Source organism: Hypanus sabinus, chromosome 4 (assembly GCF_030144855.1).
Source record: "Hypanus sabinus isolate sHypSab1 chromosome 4, sHypSab1.hap1, whole genome shotgun sequence".
NCBI lineage: Eukaryota > Metazoa > Chordata > Chondrichthyes > Myliobatiformes > Dasyatidae > Hypanus > Hypanus sabinus.
In genome coordinates, this window is record NC_082709.1 from 44,061,697 (window position 1) to 44,082,739 (window position 21,043).

A 21,043-nucleotide genomic window follows, 5' to 3' on the forward strand; every position below is an offset into this window, starting at 1 on the left:
GAGACGGATTTCTGGAGATCTAGTGTGGACCTTTTGTGTTTGACTTGGGTCATGAGACCTGAAGGCCACTGATCTGTGATACTTCGAGGCTTTGCTTGCCTCGGCACTGAACCGGCTCTGTAGCTGTGGATTCAGCTTCAGGGAACTCTGTGGTTCATGTTTTGTGGAGTATTTGTTTACTTTAAAAAAAAATTGTTTGCACAACAGGTGATTGTCTTTGTGTATGTAACCCTCAGGCTTGGCCAGCTCGTGTTCATTTAGGGGAAAACAGCCTTTGGCCCCGCCAAACTGAAAAATCAAGTTTGTGTGGATGCTGCCTAATGTACTACCCAGTTACAAATCTGTAATGCAAAATATCAGACAGTACACCATATGTAATTAAATAATTGAACCTTAAGAATCTTAATCTGAATGTAGGGTTAATAATGAAAATTAAAAAAGGGCCCAATTCAAGGAAAAGTCAAAAGTGCACGTTGGAGCTCACTCAGTTGCCATTCTTCCACCATCGATCTCCTCCTATTGTACCTGAACTTCAGGCCCTCAGATCCCAGTCCACCATCCAGTGGTCTACCAGCTCTCTCCACGTGTGTCTTCCCTCATCTGTCTTCGACAAAGACTGAAAGACCTCTTTCCAGATTCGCAAGCCAGTGCAACAATCTCTGATTGGCTAACATGCATACCAGTCCTGTTATCTCCAGCCATTACTCAAACATTGCTGCGACAGAGAAACCGTTACCGCAGCAGTGAACATTATAGATAAGCCACTATATTAGCAGTGAATCCTTACAGTGCGTTACATTTATATACTTTTGATAATAAATGTACTTAACTTTGGGTTTCTGCATTTTTTGTTGTTAATATTACCTATTTTGTGATGGGTACCTAAACTTTATTTTCTTGTCCACAGATTTCTTTTGAATTCCGTTCTTTGCTGCACTCTCAGCTGGCCACCATGTTTTTTGATGAAGTTGTCAAACAGATGGTAGCAGCATTTGAAAGAAGAGCAAAGAAGTTGTATGGCCCAGAAACCAACATCCCACGAGAACTTATTATTCATGAAGTGCATCACACGTAAATAAAAGCTGGGAGGAACCACTGTAGGTCCCCTTGAAAGTTGTATAGATTTATTTATTAGTGTGGCACATTTCCACATCTCCGGATGTGGGAGTGACTTTCATTACCTACTTGTAACACTTGAGCACTGTAATTATTGAAAAAGCTTTTTGAGTGTTACATGATGACACATACAAGTATACATGTATATAAAGTGCAAATAATTCAGTTGTAACTAAATGTAATTTTTTCCACATTGTGCTTTATTAAGATGGACTGGCCATACTAAGTTGTGCAAGTGGAAAAGACAGCCATGTGTTGTTTTGGGCCATTTAGGTAATTTAGTGTGATTTTAGTATCAAACACTTATTCCCTGTGTGTCAAAGATACTTTCTAAAGCCAAACATGAAGATATTTTCATAAATATTTTTAGATGTTTTTATCATCATCTTTTTCAACACAGCTGTGACAAGGCACTCTGTAATTAAGCTACAAAAGTGGAAATCAATAAATGGTCTAATTTAAGGCACCAGAAAAATTAAATTAGTAATTTAAATGAACAGATGTTTAGGCTTTTACCCACCATTGTTGAATTGTTCATATTGCTTTTTCTCAGCTGTAGCCAGCTCAAATGTTGTGAAGGCATTTGGGTATAAAAAGAACCTCTTTCTGCTGCTATAGCAAGGTCACTTGCAGAGTGACTTTTAAATGGATCAACCAGAAAATATTCCTTCTCAAACCAGTCTATCATAACGTGATATACTGTGGGCAAAATACTTCCAGCAATTATGATTCTGTACATGACAGGGTGATGGGAAGTAAATGAAACTTCAATTTGCATTGAAAGTCAACTTGCATGGTTATTTGTTCTAAATGTTAATGTAGTTTATAATCATGCAGAACTGGGAAAGCAAACTGATAAACTTATGCATCACAATATAAAACTTATCTGCTTTTATTTAAGGCAATGTTACATGATCTTGTACTGTACTGGATGGCATACAGATCAGTCTTGTTTTTCACAGAAAACCTCCCTTGATCATTTATTACCTGTGCCTTTAAACAATTGTCAGCACAATACTGTTACAATAAAATCAATAGTAATGTCTTCACATTCAGTACTTCCAGGAATGTACAAATGTTGATTTTATTCAGAATACAAAATAAATTACAATTCTTAGCACTGACAATGTGGGCAGTAAACAAGTTATGAGATCCAGCACAGCCTAACTGAGCTCCTAACTTAATTACAAGTATTTCAATGACAGACCCAGTTTCTGCAACACTTGGTTCATAGCCCCGTGTCTCGTCTTTTAGTGCAGCAGTATTTCAACCGAAACCCATACTACAGTCAGTCACCTTAGGTCATTGAAAATCCTGCAGCAAGGACATTAAAACATATCACCTCCCATACCTGCTCCAGGCATGCCACCCATACCCCCCATTCCTTGTGCTTTGTCATCTTTTGGAAGTTCTGTCACTACACCTTCTGCTGTTGCTAGGAGGGAAGCAACTCCAGCTGCATCCATCAAGGCAGTCCTTACAACCTGGAAATGAGAGTTACGTTACACGGTCAGATACTAACTAGAACTCTACTTCAACAAAATTAATCATCAAAAAATGTAGTGTGGATTGAAAAGTTTACTTATTTTACTGATGTATTAGAAAATTTAAAAAAATGATAAACAGACACAGAGTTAAATACATAAAGTACTCAGCATATTCTGTGACACAGACATACCTTTGTGGGATCAATAATTCCTTTTTCCACCAGTTTAACAAATTCTCCAGCCATTGCATCGTAGCCAATGTCTGGTGGACTCTGCAAGATTTTTTCTACAATTAGGCTTCCTTCAGCTCCAGCATTCTTGACAATTGTAATGGCAGGTATTTTCAGAGCCTTACTAACAATTTCAATTCCTGTTGAAACAATGTAAAAATATTTTACCACAAACTGCATACAATTTCCACAAGGCCTACTGAACCTAAAGAGACAGCAATGCAAGTAACTGGGCAAACATTTGAAATGCTGAACATAAACCAATGGCTTCAAAGCACCTCAGAAACATAGAAAACCTACAGCACAGTACAGGTCCTTTGGCCCACAAAGTTATGCTGAACATGTCCTTACTTTAGAAATTACTGAGGGTTACCCACAGCCCTATTTTTCTGAACTCCATGTACCAGACTGAAGCAGAATGTTCCAAAGCAGATAAAAGCTCTGAAGCAATTTTTTTTAAAAAATGGCAGCTTGTGGGCCTCTGAATGTAGATAAATCATCAATCACTTAAGTAACTGGCAAAATGATGCACCATGTCAATCCACATTTAGTATATTCAGGGCCCATTTGTTCAAACTATTTAATTAATTCAACCCAATATAAAGATGAGTACAATTTATGTACAAGTTACATGTAATAAAACATACCAAGACATAATTAAGTTGGCATTTAATACAAAATGTAATATGAGGAGCATTTGGTTCTCTGTACTGAATATTAAAATCACCCACCAACTTTTTGATCCTCATTAATTGGTTTGAGAGCTTCCAGTGCTGGGATACACCGCAGTAGAGCACATCCACCACCAGGAACAATACCCTCTTCCACAGCAGCTCGAGTAGCATTAAGTGCATCAGTTACTCTGTCTTTCTTCTCATTCACCTCAACATCACTGGTGCCACCAATCTAAATACACAGCAAAATAAGACTGAATTTTATACCTTGAACAGTCCATCACTGATTACTAAAAGGAGCTACAAGGTTAAATAATTCATTCTAAATTTTCCCGACACCAACCCTCATTCCCCTTAATTCCACACCAAAACCAATTTTAAATCCATTCCAGTTTCTGGAACCCTCCATCCTTGAAAGGCTGTGGATATTCAAAAGTTCACAAGGTTCATAAATTACTCATTAGAGACCAAGTTAGACTCCCTATCAGGAGAAACTAGCAGGATTTATGGAAAATTTCCTAATGATATTTAACCAGACTAATTCCCAGCCTTCTAACTTATGATTTCTCTTCCTAGTAAGCAACCCAAAGAAAAAATATTTGAATGTTTAGGCTTCCAGATTTATGGCAATTACTGTTTGGTCACATTTCTTAAAATAAGTAAGAAATTTTGGTTAAAGGCAAAGTTGAAATTTCTTTCCCCTTTAAACATGAATCCCAGAGTAATGACCATCAAGTCAAAACAAATATACATTTTCATGGTAATTATAAACTGGAGTGCATGTAATATCTATTAAATTTACAAATATTTCTTACCTTCAACACTGCCACACCATCTGATAGCTTAGCCAGCCTTTCATTTAGCTTTTCTTTCTCGTATTCGCTTGTGGTAACATCTAATGTTTCTGTTATTTCCTCAATGCGCTTTTCAATTTCAGCCTTGTCACCCTTTCCTTTCAACAGCATGGTATCATCTTTGGTGACCACCACCTCACCAACTTTACCGAAGTCATGAGCCTGGATGTCTTCCACGTTGAGGCCGATCGCCTCATCTCCAAATACCTATGAAGACGACAGTTGGAATTCTGGCTTTACTAAAGCCAATTTATTCACAAACATGCACTAATTTTCTTGCTCACTAGATGCACATATCTTTGCAAAATTAAAGGAATTTTTGGATCATTCATGAAAGTTACTGAAAGCAGTAGCAGCGTGGTAGCATACAGATTAGGGTTCAATTCCCACCACTGTCTGTAAGAAGTCTGTAACTTATTCACATAACTTCATGGGTTTCCTCCAGCTGTTCCAGTTTCATCCCACATTCCAGAGACGTATAGGTTAGGGTTAGTGAGTTGTGGACATGCTATGTTGGTGCTGGAAGCGTGGTGACACTTACAGGCTGCCCATCACAATCCTTTCTGATTTTACCCGATGCAAACAATGCAGTTCACTTTGTTTCACAGGTACATGTGACAAAGAAAGCTAATCTTTGTGCTGAAGCAATATCCTCTATGCAAATCTATTTTTGCTGAAAATAGTGTTACACTACGTACTGTACCACCAGTGGCAATGGCCATGTCCTTTAGTTGGTTCTTCCTGTTATCACCAAATCCAGGAGCTTTAACAGCAACAACCTGCAAGCCAACCTTCAACCTGTAGATCAGAAGCGAAAAAAACATTTATCACACTTCAATTAAAATAGACAATATGGACAACACAGCAAATGTTTTAAATATACAGTGCTATTTGCATCTCCACAAAAACACTAAACACCTAACTAACCTCAAAGTATTTCATCATTCTATACAAAAACCAACTTAAATTTTTAAAGTATATTATAAATCCAAATGAGATGATTTTCTACCGAGCTACTAGTTACAAAACTTGCATGCAGCAATGAAAATTAGTTGTTTTGTTCAGTGTGGCCCAAGTACAATTATTTTCCAGAAGGCTGGCTCACATCAGTAAAGCTCAGTGTAAAAGAGGCTTCTCTAAACACAAAATCACAAGAAACCGAAGCAGAATTGGGTCATTTGGCCCATTGAACCTGCTCCACCATTTCATCATGGCTGATGCAATTTTCCTCTCAGCCCCAATCTCTTGCCTTCTCCCCATATCCCTTCATGCCCTGACTAATCAAGAATCTATCAACCTCTCCCTTAAATATAAAGACTTGGCCTCCACAGCTGCACGTGGCAAGGAATTCTACAGATTCACCCCTCTGGCTAAAGAAATTCCTCTTCATTAAAAGGACACCCCTCTACTGTGAGATTGCATCCTCTTGTCTTACTCTCCCACCACAGGAAACATCCTTTCCACATCCACTCTACCAAGGACTTCCACCATTCGATAGGTTTCAATGAAGTCAACCCTCATTCTTTTGAATTCTAGTGAATACAGGCCGAGCCAAACACTCTTCATATGACAAACCCCAAGACCTTATTCTTAATAATCGACTCCAACATCTTCCCAACCAGAGGTCAGACCAACATGCCTATAGTTTCCTTTCTTCTGCCTCTTTCCCTTCTTGAAGAGTGGAGTGACATTTGAAATTTTCCAGTCTTCCAGAACCATTCCCAAATCGAGTGATCCTTGAAACATAATTACTAATGCCTCTACAATCCCTTCAGCCATCTCTTTCAGAACCCTGGTGTGTACACTATCTAGTCCAGGTGACTTTATCTTCAGACCTTTCAGTTCCCCGAGAACCTTCTCTCTAGTAATGGTAACTTCACACATCTCATGACCCCTGACAGCTGGAACGTTTATCAAACTGCTAGTGCCTACCACAGTGAAGATTGATGCCACTTGCCCCCCCCCCCCCATACGTTTTCCAGCAGTCTCACCCACTCTCACCTTTCATACATTTTATGTATCTCAAGAAACTTCTGGTACCTCCTTCTGTCTGCTCACCCTCACCCTTGAGAATGCCATGGACCTGATCAGAGACATCCCTGATTCTGGCACCAGGGAGGCAACATACCACCCGGTATCCAGGCAACAGAATCTTGTCTATGCTCCTTTGACTGAAGAATTTTCTACCAACACCACAGTCCTCTTCATTTTTCTGCTCTTCTGAGCCACACTAGACTCAGTGCCAGACCCAGTCACTGTGGCTCCCCAATAGGTAGTCCCACTCAACAATATCTGAAGTCATATACTTATTACTGAGGTTCTTGCCCACAGATGTCCTCTGCATTGGCTGTGCAATTGCTCTCCTACTCCTGACAGTCATCAATTTCCCTCAATCTTGGGTTGATCACCTGCCTGAAGCTCCTCTTCAGTCTCCCATAGGAGTTAAAGGTCATTGAGCTCCTTAATACCTTCTTTCAGGAGCTCTGGAGGTCACCCAAACTTCTCACATCCCATACACAGTGCAGAACACTTGCCCCAAAGCCATTCTCACTAAACTACTATGCCCTAACCAACAAGGAATTGACAACCGAAAGAGAGAAACTGAATTTCACCCAAGCCCAATGAGCCAAAGCACTGACACATTCAAAAGAATGGCTGCTCTGCTTGCACCTGTGCTATTTTTAATTGGCCCTTTCAAATGAATCCCTCTTGCTGGTCAATTGCTCCTCAATTCAGAGAAACTGTCACAAAGCTTTGCCTTTAAAATCTCAACCACCTTCCTGAAAAGTAGCTCTTCTGATGCACTCCCTGATGGTTGAGTGTCCAACTCAGGAAACTGCTGTGAATCTTTGCTTATTAAAGCTTGAACACAGACTTGACTCTTTTGTTGCACTGCCTCCTGTTGATAAGCAGGCAAGTGCACCCCCAGAATGGCTTTCAACAGCTACAGCGACCCTACTCTAATGTCAACATCTGTCAAATCCATCACCAAGACTGTTTGCACATATCCGGCACAAAAATTTAAAAGTAGTTCCACAACATTTTTACAGATTATAACTAAAAGTATTTGAACAAACAGGATTGTATCAAATAAATTAACTTACTGGTTTCCAACCAATTATTTCTTCCTGCCCACTTTAACTAGACCACAGTCACTTGCAGTAGCTTATCCCAGCACAGGTTTAGTGTCAGATCCAACAGGCTGTCAGCTGGCATATCAATGCCCCATTGGACATTGACAGCCACCTACATGGTGCCTGTGTACCAGGACCAACACTTCCTGGATTCAGGAGTCTCAGAATCCAGCCCAATTAAATGCTTAAATATGAGCAGACCTGTTGTATTTTAAATAAAAACTCTATTCCCGCAAAGCAGACACCAAAATGTGTTGTTTTGTAGTCTTATAAATCATACCTTAAAGTTTGTGAACTAACCTATTTAACACTAATGTGCTAAGTGCTTCTCCATCAATATCTTCAGCAACAATAACCAGAGGTTTACGATGTGTATTTGCAATTTCCAAGGCTGGCACAATTGACTGCACATTCGAGATTTTCTTTTCGCTGAGTAGAATGTATGCATCTTGGAATTCACATTTCTGTCCTGTTAAATTTAAAACATCCATTTATATTCTAGATATCTGATCAATTCAGCAGCTGGGAAACACTAGTATGCTCAAAATCCAGTATGAAGCCCTAACATTACCAAAATCCTTCACTTAGCACAGAGAAGGGGGGGGGGGGGGAGCAAAAAGGGCAGACAGAATTAACTTCTCAGTGCTGAAACACTGACATATAAAGATTTACCCCAAGTGGCCAAGACAGTGCTAAGTCAACTGAATCAGGTTTAAAACAGAATGGAGAAATGTCCAGCAGACATGGGAAATGCTGCAACTCTTCATGGTTCACAATTTACAGAGGTTCATTATGCTTACAGGAAGAATATTCATTCTCAAAATGTGGATGTAGCTGAAACTAGCTTTAATCCTAGGTCACCTCTAGGATTTGTACCTCATCACGAGGTGGTACAACATGGACAACACACCATTTATATGACATACCCCCCCCACCGAGATCTACATTAGGAAACTAATCCGTATTAACAAGAGGATGGGGAAAAACACACTTCAGCTTTTATGTAGTTCCCCCACCCCAGGTACTTCAATAATAAATTCTAAAAATAAAAACAGGAACTGATTGCAGACTTGAAAGCTACCTTTAGCTGTGTTGATGAAGTAAGGCGAGATGTAGCCTCGATCAAATTTCATTCCTTCAATTAATTCAAGCTCATCATGAAGTGTTTTACCGTCCTGTTTTACAGAACACATAACAAAACTGATTAAAATTAACTAAAAAGTGAACACCACACTTTTCTCCTTGTACAGTAGTTAAATATGCCAAACATATACTTGCCTTGACAGTTATGACACCCTTACGTCCAACCTTTTTCATTGCATCAGAGATAAGATCACCAATATCCTTATCTCCATTGGCTGAAATAGTTGCCACCTAGAAAAAGAGAGTCAGGAAAACATTAGTTACCGAGACAATCACATTGTAGACACCCAAGATTCCTGTAAAAAGCATTATACTAGTAGGTAAAAATGAAACAGCTTCAATACTGCAAAACAAAAACTCTTTAAAACTACATAGCAATAGACAAGAATCACACAATGTGTAGAATTTCTTTGAAGCTATCATTCTAACTTTGGAAGAGGCCCTATTTATCGACACAAGCAAGTTTTTTTAAAGTTACGCTACTGGAAATCAGCAGTACCAAGGGAATTCTAGGGCAATACCTAGAACATGGAATGCCAGTGATGGAGATGTTGAAGAGGGAACTACACTGGCTGGCCTTGGAGAACCAGTGATCACTGTAAAACAGAGGAGCTTTCATCTTCCAAAAAGCAGTGAACACAAAGGAAAGCTGGAGGAATTCAGCAAGCCACGCAGAAAAGAATAAACAGTCAACACTTCGGTCCCAGACCGAAGGACTGGAAAGAAAAGGAAGTAATACAAGGTAGCAGGTGACAAGTGAAACCGGGAGAGGGGGAGGGATGAAGTAAAGAGCTAGGAAGTTAACACAGAGTACACTGCAAATGTTGTGGTCAAATCAAAACGTACAATACGCCGGAGGAACTCAAGCAGGTCAGGCAGCATCCATTGAAACAAGCAGTCAACGTTTTGGGCTGAGACCCTTCATCAGGACTGAAGGAGGAGGGGGCAGGGGCCCTATAAAGAAGGTGGGGGGAGGGTGGAATGTGAAACCAGAGGAAAGATCAAGTGAAAGTGGGATGGGGGAAGGGGGAGGGAGGGAATTACCTAAAGTTGGAAAATTCGATGAATTCCTCTACATCGGTGAGAGCTGATGCACATTGGGGGACCGCTTCGTTGAGCACCTCCGTTCAGTCCGCCACAACAGACAGGATCTCTCAGTTGCCACCCACTTCAACTCTGCTTCACATTCCCATTCGGATATGTTGATACATGGCCTCCCTACTGCCATGATGAGGCCAAACTCAGGTTGGAGGAGCAACACCTCATATACCATCTGGGAGTCTCCAGCCCCTTGGTATGAACATTGAATTCTCCAATTTCTGGTAATTCCCTCCCTCTCCCATCCCACTTTCACTCTGCCTCTTTTTCCAGCTGCCTATCACCTCTCTCATGATTCCGCCTCCTTCTACTACCCATAGTGCTTTCCCCTTACATTCCTTCTTCACCTTTCCTGCCTATCCCCTCCCCCTTCCTCTTTATAGGGCCCCTGCCCCCTCCTTCAGTCCTGACGAAGGGTCTCAGCCCGAAACGTTGACTGCTCGTTTCAACGGATGCTGCCCGACCTGCTGAGTTCCTCCAGTGTGTTGTGCATGTTGATTTGAGCTAAAAAACTGACTGGTGAAAGATAAAGGGAATGGGAAGTAGAATTGAAATGGGTGGCCATTGGGAGATCCCGCTTTTTGTGGCGGATGGAGCAGAGGTGCTCAGCAAAGTGTCTTCTATCAGATTCCCCTTTCTCCCTCTCATTCATCAACGTCCCAGCTCTTTATTTCACCACTCTCCTGATTTCACCTATTACCTGCCATCCTGTACTTCTTCCCCTCCCACCTTACTAAATTCTCCACTTCCTTCCCAGTCCGGAGTAAGGGTCTCAGACCAAAACATTGACTGTCTATTCTTCTGCACAGATGATGCCTGACCTGCTGAGTTCCTCTAGCATTTTCTGTACGTTACATTTTGGATTTCTAGCATCTGCAGATTTTCTTGTGTTAGTGAATAGAGGATTTGAATTGTTTTAAGGTAGCGGTAGAATGACAAGGAGGTGAAAAATTAACAGACGGGAAAGGCAGAGTGGTCTACCCTGCTCCCATCCCTAGGTGCATTATTGGTCTTGTTCTTTTGTTCCCCCCCCCTCAAATTGTCAACTTCATCAGGAAATTCTACTCTGCAATGATCTAAAGGTTTATTTGAAGGTCCGTGACATATTTGAAACCAACACACATTTGAAATCAGCCTGACTGAACCGGTAAAGCAGAAATATGTTGATATAACAGACAAGTGAAATAAGTAATGATCTCACGATAGTCACTCACCACCCTACAAAAGATGGGTTACCATTTCACTAAGGACATGTATATATTAACTTTGCATCAATTCTTTCATTTAATATCAGAGAACGTGTACAAAATACAATGTGAAACAAATTACTTGTTAGTTATCACAAGGAAATCTGCAGATGCTGGAAATTCAAACAACAACACACACAAAATGCTGGTGGAACACAGCAGACCAGGCAGCATATTTAAGGAGAAGCACTGTCGACGTTTCTGGCCGAGACCCTTCATCAGGACAGAACTTGTTATGATAGCTATGTAATTTAATCAACCAGCAAGCATGCAAAATAAAAAAAATGACCCTCTCAAAACATTTCTGGGCAGGAAAGTCCTCTCATTTGCAATCACCCAAACAATGAGCTGAAAGATACCAGTTAGTTATTTTTATCTGCAAAGGTATAGCACCAGAATGGGATTTTGATTCAAGGTCACAATGCATAATTGGAAAGTGGTGTAAAGCAAACAAGAGTTCATTGAAGCAACTGTGGGGCAGTGTTCTGTGCCTGATCAGATATTTATTATGGTTGGTCCTAATCTCAGTTCTGTTATCATACCTATCCCCATCCACCCAACTCCCGCACTATCTATTAGTTTGGATTGTACCAACTCACAAAATGCACAGACCTTTTGGATCAAGAGTGCCAAGTTTCAAGACTGAAAAATTTTTCTTCACAGCAATTACAAATAACATCTCTTATGCTGTAAGAGCCTCTCGGCCCAAAACACCGACAGTGCTTCTTCCTATAGATGCTGCGTCCCACCAGCATTTTGTGTGCGTCTCTCATGCTGTACCTTGTTTTCAGACCATTCATTTATAGCAGTCGTTCACCATCTACTCTGTCAAAGTCTTACTCATTTCTACTTCATTCCACTGAACATCTTTGCTGTAAATGTCAACATTATACAGTGTGTGCAATTTATGCTTGAAAGTGACTTGCAAACCCCAATTTAATGTCCAGATGACTAGCGTACAAAATAAAGATTCCAACCAATTCTCAAAGTAACATATGTATTTATTACTCGAAACACATACCTGAGCAATTTCTTCTGGAGTTGTAACTGGCTTGGACATTTTTTTCAGCTCATTAATTACTGTATCTACAGCAAGCATCACACCTGGATGAAAAAAATGCATAAATTGCTAAAGCTCCATAATTTAGAGCTTTTATCCACATCACAAAAATAATCCTATTTCATTTAAACATCAGCATAATTAAACATTACTACTTATGAAACCTTTACCTTGAAGCAGTTTTCCCTTTACAGCCCATCTCAATTATCAATTAAAAGAGATCAACAGCAGGGTGGGGGGGGAGAAAATCAAATGGCAATTTTCTTATATATTTTGTTATGTTTGCTGACCCGCTTACGTTTTTCTTTAATTCTGAAGATTTCAAATCAAAATTCATGACATATACCTTTTTGTATCTTTCCCCAAAGTCAGCATCAGGCTCCAAAAGAACTCCAGGCAGGCAAATTTGTTTATGTTGCACTTACACCCTACCATGGGCTTTGCCTTTTACAAATGTTCTTTTTTTTTAACTAATATTAACCCTCCCCCCTCCCCTTAACCCTTATCTAAAGAAGAAAAAAAAAGAAAGAAGAAAAAGATTGCCTGGATATCGGAGGATCCCCACATGCTCCACGGAGTTCAAAATAATTTTGATATTTATTTTTTTTACTTTCCCCAATTACTACAATTTTATCTTCAAAGGACCTATGTATTTAATCCTATCTTTTGTAAGTATGGGAGCCAAATTTTCAAAATTATATCATATTCATTTCTTAAATTATACGTATTTTTTTCAAATGGAATACAACTATATATTTCATTATTCCAACGATCCATAGTTAAATATAAATCAGATTTCCAACTAACTGCGATAGCCTTTTTGGCTACTGCCAATGCAATTTTTATAAATTTTTTCTGATACTTGTTCAATTTAAGTTTTGGTATTGTCCCTTCAATATCTCCTAATAAAAATAACAATGGACTATGTGGAAGTTGTACTCCAGTAATTTGTTCCAATAAAAGTCTTAAATTTATCCAAAATGGTTGAAATTTAAAACAAGACCCAGTAGAGTGTAAAAAGGTACCAATTTCTTGATTACATCAAAAACATTGGTCAGACATATTTGAATTTAATCTATTTTTTTCTGTGGTGTTATATATAATTGATGTAAAAATTATATTGTATTAATCTAAGTCGAACATTTATTGTATTTCTCATACTATCAAAACATAATCTTGACCAGTTTTCCCATCAATTTTAACATTCAAATCAGATTCTCATTTTTGTCTTGATTTATGAATTCCTAATTTAATTATTTGCTTTTGAATCAGATTATACATACAAGATGTAAATTTTTTAATTCTTCCTTTCTGAATCAATATTTCTATTTCACTAGGTTTTGGCATCAACATTGTTTGTCCCAGCTTTTCTCATAAATAGGCTCTTAATTGAAAATAACAGAAAAGAGTGTTATTTGATATTTTATATTTATTTTTTAATTGATCAAACGATCAATGCTTAACGAGGTCAACTAGACAAGGCTGCCCGTTATCACCTGCTTTATTTGTATTGGCAGTAGAACCATTAGCAGAATTAATTAGAACAGATTCAGATATTGGGGGCTTTAAAGTTAATCAAGAAGAATAAAAGATTAATTTAATTGCTGATGATGTTTTGATTTATTTAACAAACTCGTTGCTATCGTTGCAAAGATTATCTTTTAGATTGGAAGAATATGGGAAAGTATCAGGCTGTAAAGTAAATTGGGATAAAACTGAAATTTTACCCCTCACCAAAGGAAATTACAATCAATGTCGATTAGCAACTCAATTTAGATGGTCAATGAATGGGATAAAATATTTAGGTATTAGAGTTGATAATGATGTAAAAAATTTATATAAACAAAATTATTTGCCATTATTAAAAAAAATAAAAGGGGATCTTGATAAATGGATGATGTTACCAATAACATTAATAGGTAGAGTTAATGCTGTAAAAATGAATATATTTCCTAGATTGCAATATTTATTTCAAAATTTACCAATACAATTACCTCAGAAGTTTTTTCAAGAACTGAATAAATATGTAAGGAAATTTCTTTGGAAAGGTAAGATGTCAAGAATATCATTGGAAAAATTGACATGTAAATTTGATCTAGGAGGGTTACAACTTGCAAATTTTAAGAATTATTATACAGCAAATCAACTTAGATTTATTGTGTCTTTTTTTGATGAAGAAAAATTGGCATAGATTAACTGGACAAGTTAGGAGAAAATATACCAGAAGATTTTATATATAAATGGGAATCCAAATGGATACGGGAAAAAAAAAGAATCTCCTATATTAAGACACTTAATTGATTTATGGATTAAGGTAAATATAGATGATGAGATAAAGAAATCTTTATTAGCAAAAAGCACTTTAATCCAAAATAGGCTTATTCCTTTTACAATGGACAATAAACTTTTACATAATTGGTTCCAAAAGGGGATTAAATATATAGGTGATTGTTACAAATGTTCTGAACACTGCCACTGAGGTCAGGCCATTCATTGTACAGCAATGATCCAGTGGCAATTTTAGTAGCATTTCAAAAAAAAAAATAGTAGTTTGAAGTTTTTTTTTCCCCTTTACAGAGTAGGGAAGAGTATGGTCATGCACTGTGGTAGAAGCAATCAAAGCACTGGGCAGGTACACAGAAATCAGAATTATAGAGTTCTAGTGCAGGATTCTCAAAAAGTTAACTTGCAGGTTTTGAGTTGGTAGTAAAGAGAAATTCAATGTTAGCATTCATTTTGAGAGAAATAGAATATAAATTCAAGGATGTGATGTTGAGGTTTCATAAGGCATTGGTCAGACTGAACTTGGGAGTACTTTGAGCACCTTTGGGTCCTCCATCAAAGAAAGGATGTGCTGCCACTGAAGGGTCCAGGTTTGTGAGAATGATGTCAGGAATGAAAAGGTTAACACACAAGGAGTGTTTGATGGCCCTGAGCCTGTGCTCCCTTTAGATTAGAAGAATGAGATGGAACCTCATCGAAACCTATATAATATTGAAAAGCCTAAATCGAGTGTATGTGGAGAGGATGTTTCCTACAGTGGTAGAATCTAGGATCAAGGGCACAGCCCCAGAATACAAGGATCTCCTTAAGAACAATGAAGAGAAATTTCTTTAGCCAGAGGGTGTTGCATCTGTGGAATTCATTAACAGAGATGGCAATGAAGTCCAAGTCGAATGGACATATTTAAAGTGGAGGTTACAGGGAGAAGGTAGAACAGGATTGAAAGGGAAAACAAGTCAGCCAAAATTTAATGGCAGTGCAGATAATGAGCTGTATCGACTAATTCTGTTCTCAAGTCTTATAGTCCATACTATTATGTATAAGGCTTTCACTCGACTTCTGAGTCTCTCATAATAAAGACCAGTATCAGAACAAAAATCACTGTAAATTGCAAAATAAATTAGTGCTAATTAAAGAAACAATAGTTCATGGATTTATGGATCATTCAGAAATATGATGACATAGGAGGAAGCTGTTCCTAAATTGCAGAGCAAGTCTCCTGTACCCTCTCCTTGATGGTAGTAACAAGAGGGCATATCCTGGATGGTGAAGGGACTGCACATTAGATTAGCGGTTTGCATGTTTTACAGTGTCAATGACCCAGCTTCAATTCCTGCTGCCGCCTTTAAGGAGATTGTATGTTCTCTCCATAACCTTGTGGGGTTCCTCCAGATAGTCCAGTTTCCTCCCAGTCTAAGGACGTACTGGTTGGCAGGTAAATTGTCCCATAATTAGGCTAGGGTTAAATCAGGGATAGCTGAGCAACGCAGCTCAAAGTGCTGATCCTGTGCTGTATCAATAAATAATGACAGACGCCACCTCTTGAAGATGACCTCGATGGGAACAGTTATGCCCATGATGGAGCTGACTGAGTCTACAAAACTCTGCAATCCCGTGTAATGGAGCCCCCTAGGCTGCGATAGTCAGAATGATCTCCACTGTATATCTCCAGGAATTTGCAAGTCTTTGGTGACATACTATTCTCCCCAAACTCCAAATGAAGTAACACCGCTGATATCTCTTCTTTCTGATTACGTCAATATGTTAAGCCCAGGATGGATCCTCGAGATATTTACACCCAGGAACTTGAAGCTGCTCACCCTTTCCACCACTAAACCCTCAATGAGTCTTGTTCTCCTGAATTCCCTTTCCTGCTGTCCACAATCAATTACATGGTCTTACTGGTGTTGAGTACAATGATCTACCTTGCCTCTGTATGCCTTCTCGTCACCAACGGAAATTCTGTCAACAATAGTCTGCAAATTTATAGATGGCATGAGCTGTGCCCAGCCACAGTGATGGGTGTAAAAAATAGAATAGGCTAAGCACACATCCTTCAGGCGTGCCAGTGTTGATTGCCTGGGAGAAAAGATGCTATTGTCCAGTAATCCAAGGCCAAGCGGAGAGCCAGTGCAGTGACAGGCAAATTGTAATGGGTCCAGTTCCTTGCTTAGGCAGGAGCTGATTCTAGCCACGACCAATCTTACAAACCACTTCATCGCAGTCACCCAGTAATACTTGTTGAGGCAGCTCATCCTGCTCTTCTTGGGCATTGGTATGACTGTTGCCCCTTTGGAGCAGGTGGGAACCTCTGGACTGCAGCAGTGAGATAAAAATATCCTTGAATGCTCTTGCCAGTTGGTTGGCACAGGTTTTCAGCACCCTACCAGGTACACCATCAGGGTGTGACATCTTGTGAGGGTTCATCCCCTTGAAAGATCAACCCTGGATCACTGGATGCTGCAGGGAGTCACATAGATACAACTTTTATTCTTCCTTTCAAAGCGTGCATAAAAGATGCTGAGCTCATCTGGGAGTGAAGCATCACCGCAATTCATGAGGTTAGGTTTGCTTTGTAGAAAGTAATAGCCTGAGAACACTGCTAGAGGCTGATGTGCATCTGATTCCGGCTCTGACCTCAATTAAAATTGTTTTTTCTCTCTTAAGATAGCTTTCTGTAGGTCGTACCTGGTCTTCTTGTAGAGTTCTGGATCACTGGTTAAAAATGCCACAGACCTAGCCCTCGGGAGACTATGAATCTCCTGGTTCACCCCTGGCTTTTGATTGGGGTTTGCTCTTGAACGCATACATTCATCCACACATTTGGTGACAACTGTGGCATATTCATTAAAACCCCAAAATGAATCCTCGAATATTGTCCTGATCACCTACTCAAAACACTCCCCCATCGCCCTCGACTATACATACCTTCTTGTTGCTGCAGTGTTTAGTCTCTACCTGTACGCAGGGAGTGGAAGTACAGCAAGGTGACTGGACTTTCTAAAGTGTGGGTGTGGGATAGCGTGGCAAGTGCTCTTGATGTGTAACAGTGGTCAAGGAAGTTGGCTTTGTTGGTTCTACAGGTGATGTGTTGGTGGTGATTGTTCAGAGCCTTCTTCAAGCTGGCCTGGTTGAAATCCCCCGCACAGCCAGGGAAGGCACCAGGGTGCATAGTTCTTGTGGCTCAGATTTATGTTGATCGGCTTCTCAGAGCCTACCTGGTGTTGGCCTGGGGTATAATGTACACCGCTACCGTGATCATGGTGGAAAATAATCCCGACAGATAAAATGGACAGCATTTGACTGCAAGATGTTCCAGGTTGGATGAGGAGGACTAAGACAGAACTGCCACATTTGTGCACTACAATGAGCTAATCAAAAAAGACAGCAGTGCAGACCTTGCGGAGAATGGTGAAGCCATTAAACTACAGTGCTGTGTCCAAAAGAGCAGGTGTGAGCCATGTTTCCATGAAGCAAAGCACACAGCAGTCCTCGATGCCTTTCTGATACAGCACTCTTGGTCTGAGGTCTTTAATTTTATTTTTCAGACTGCACATTTGTCAGCAAGATGTTTGGGGTAGAAGTCTAAAGCCTCTGCATTTCAATCAAACTTGTAGACTAGAACTGTGTCCCCACCTCCACTCTCTTAAAGGGGAACAGCACTCACAACCCGAGCCTGCCACCCCAGGCTCTTCAATTTTGCTTATTTACTGATTTTTTTTAAAAAAAGACTTAAAATAATATTGCTCTCTGAAATACTCATGTCTGTGACTGTGGATTTCAGCTGTAGTAGCCCTAAATGGGAATATCTGATGATTCCCAGAGCTCCACGTAGTTGCCACTTAATGGCAGCATTGTTATTACTGAATAATAAATAAATAAATTGAAAACATGAGATGAAGAGTCTTTGAAAGTGAGTCCATAGGTTGAGGAAACATTTCAATGATGGGGTGAGTGAAATTAAGTGAAGTTGTCCACTTTGGTTCAAGGGATAATAACTTTTACTAAACCTGGTGCTGTGATTAGCTTACTACGTAATAAGCAGGAAAACAAAAAATGAATTATTTGAATTAAGTGCAACAAATAAAAAAAATTTCAGTGCAAGGATAAGAATGTTCAAAGATTTAAATTGAACAGAAGGTTCAAGGGCTATTTTCAGGGAAGGTTGCCACAGAAAATCTTGCAGTACTCTCTTCCTATCACTAGATGGTGCTGTACTGGGAATTACTACCACAGCTCTCCCTGCAGCTAAAATTTTTTGTCCAAATCCAGCACAGTAATTGTTTAAAGAATTTGAAACTGATGCATTTTGTAATAAAATTTAGCAATCCTAAACATTTTATGACTGGGTAGAAAGAATTCAAAATTGGATGGAGAGAACATTTCAGATTAACAATGGAATTACTACAAATCTGTTAGCAATAAGCCTTAGAACAGGGATCAATCCCACTAAGAAAATACTGCATGTTGAACAAAGCACTTCCTGAATGCCAACAATTCCAAAGTTTCTATAGTAAAATCGACACATTGACATACAATCACATCTTGTTCCACTGTATAGCATCACCCTCAATTTTACAAAAATCCACAAGTGCTTCTGAATCTGACAGAAACTTGAATTTGTTGTAAGATCTGAGGTCTTTCTGGTTCAGTGCAAGTATATCAACCCGCCCACTGTTTGTAGCCTACTCTCTCAGGTGCTTGTTCACATTCCACCCTTCCGATTCTCCAACATACCTACGGAAATTTACAGTGGTCAATTAACCTACCAATTAGCATGTCTTTAGGACATGGTAAGAAACCAGCATTGTCAGAGAGAGAAAAAGAAACAGGTGTCAACAAACAAGGGAGTTGGAAAACCTAGTGGGCTAGGCAGCATCAATACCTACGGAGGGAAATGAGCAGTCAACGTTTTGGGGTTGAGCCCCTTTCAGATATATTTAAAGCAGAGATTGATAGGTACCTAATTAGTAAGGGCATCAAAATTTATGAGGAGACGCAGGGAGTGGCATTGAGAGGGAACATAAATGAGCCATAATTGAATGGTGGAGTAGACTCAATGGGCCAAATGGCCTAATTCTACTTTTATGGATCAAGATTGAACTTGAGGCACTGGAACCAAGCAATATCAACAGTGACACGATGTATTAGGAGATAAATACTAGAGTGTATAGGGATGGACAACGAACAGATAGAGCAGTGAAGGGATCTAACCATAAATACTGGTCTATGCAGAGAAGAGCTGCCAAACAGCAATAAATCCAGTAAAAAAATAAGATCAAATGCCCGGTCATGGTATTCATGTCTGCTCAGTAAAATTATATTTCAATTTCAAGCATCAGGACCAAAATAGAAATAAAAATCAAATCACAGAGAGGATACTGAAGAGGTGCAATACTGCCCTCTCCTACCAAAGGCTTAAGTTGCAAAGTAAGTTTGGATCTTAATTGAGTGCTATTCAAGGACCTTTCATCTTAACTGGTTTCAGAGTATTTATATAAAAAGTAACAGAATTTAAAAGATCCACATATTTACCTTCCTCATCCAAGTCAAAATGGCTAATGTTTACATCAATCTTATGTACTTCCAGCTTTTATGCAAGAATTAAGAGCAAGTCAACAGTATAAGAGCAGAAAAGGGAATTTCAAGAGGATTAAGATTTATAGGAATCACCTACAGTGGATTGTTTCATTTGGGCTATCGGTTAATCTGGGCAGTTACTTATTTAGGACAACTCTTAAAGACCCAAAACTAATTGAGGAAATAGTAGGGACTCCAATCATTTATTTGGGACACTATGTCACTCAACTGGGACAGGAGACTGTTGCAGACCAGTTTCTAAACAGCATCAGTTGTGTGCACTTGTGGAGATTATACACTATGCCATGCTTAGTGAATGGTTTTTAAATAATGATAGCTGCGTGTGTTTTTATTAAAAAGCAGTGATTCTTGTCACTGATAGATAGCGAAAAATAAGCACTAAGAGAATTCAGAACAGGTTTCTCTCACTGGGGGCTTTAAGCATTGGAAATGCCAGAAACGGCCAGCACTGAAAATAAAATGATTTCATTACTTCAACAAAAACAGAGAGTTTGAAGTTACTGATAATCATCTTGAGTGTTGGACCTTTAATCCCCGCTGGATACCCAGCTCTCACTGTGGCTCTGAGTAGCTGTTTGCATGCAGCAGCGGCCACACCCCAGTATGCCGCTTCAACAAGTGGGCTAAACTAGGTGAGGGTAGCTGGCGGCTCTTGTACCCCAATGACATAGTAGGAATATGCCTGTCCAAGCATGCGAAGTCAGCTCTGCCAGTCTGGGCATATTAGAACTACAGTGAGATCCAACGGACAGGAAGGCAGCTCAGCAACACTACATGGAGAGCAAAGGGCATGCCAAGACACAGCGTCAGGATCACTGACTGCAAACAGTCATGATGTCTACTTGTACCACTGGACCCAGATTTCTGAGGTCAATAGTGTGTCTGCCCCACTGCAATGGCTTTTCCAGTTTAAAGACTCTCTTACACAGATGTCCGGTCATTGCTGGATATGACAGACCAGTAGTACTGGTAATGTTCTATTTTGTTCTGCATTTCACTTAAATACATAATTTGTGGGTCAGTTAAATGATAGTTTATGTCTTTTTTAAAAATTTCTGTGAAACTTCATCTAATTGGTGCAGCTGCTTAAATGGGTGAGCCAAAATGTACTGGTCC

At 39.4% G+C, this 21,043-nt stretch overlaps 2 protein-coding genes across 3 annotated transcripts in view; one reads left to right on the forward strand and one right to left on the reverse strand.

Annotated features, from left to right (window-relative positions):
* Window positions 1-2,174, forward strand: part of coq10b (coenzyme Q10B) — a 32,091-nt gene extending 29,917 nt beyond the window's left edge. The window contains exon 5 of the mRNA XM_059966957.1: window positions 908-2,174. Within this exon, the coding sequence (XP_059822940.1) occupies window positions 908-1,075 (168 nt within the window). The 3' untranslated portion in view covers window positions 1,076-2,174. The remainder of the gene's footprint in view (window positions 1-907) is intronic.
* hspd1 (heat shock 60 protein 1) overlaps window positions 1,993-21,043 on the reverse strand; it is a 31,800-nt gene continuing 12,749 nt past the window's right edge. For both annotated transcript variants that reach the window (XM_059966952.1, XM_059966951.1), the window contains exons 4-12: window positions 12,005-12,087; window positions 8,774-8,869; window positions 8,577-8,670; window positions 7,796-7,964; window positions 5,060-5,159; window positions 4,323-4,568; window positions 3,565-3,739; window positions 2,795-2,973; window positions 1,993-2,600 (exon numbers count right to left, since the gene is read on the reverse strand). In XM_059966952.1, the coding sequence (XP_059822935.1) occupies window positions 2,445-2,600; window positions 2,795-2,973; window positions 3,565-3,739; window positions 4,323-4,568; window positions 5,060-5,159; window positions 7,796-7,964; window positions 8,577-8,670; window positions 8,774-8,869; window positions 12,005-12,087 (1,298 nt within the window). In that variant the 3' untranslated portion in view covers window positions 1,993-2,444. The remainder of the gene's footprint in view (window positions 2,601-2,794; window positions 2,974-3,564; window positions 3,740-4,322; window positions 4,569-5,059; window positions 5,160-7,795; window positions 7,965-8,576; window positions 8,671-8,773; window positions 8,870-12,004; window positions 12,088-21,043) is intronic.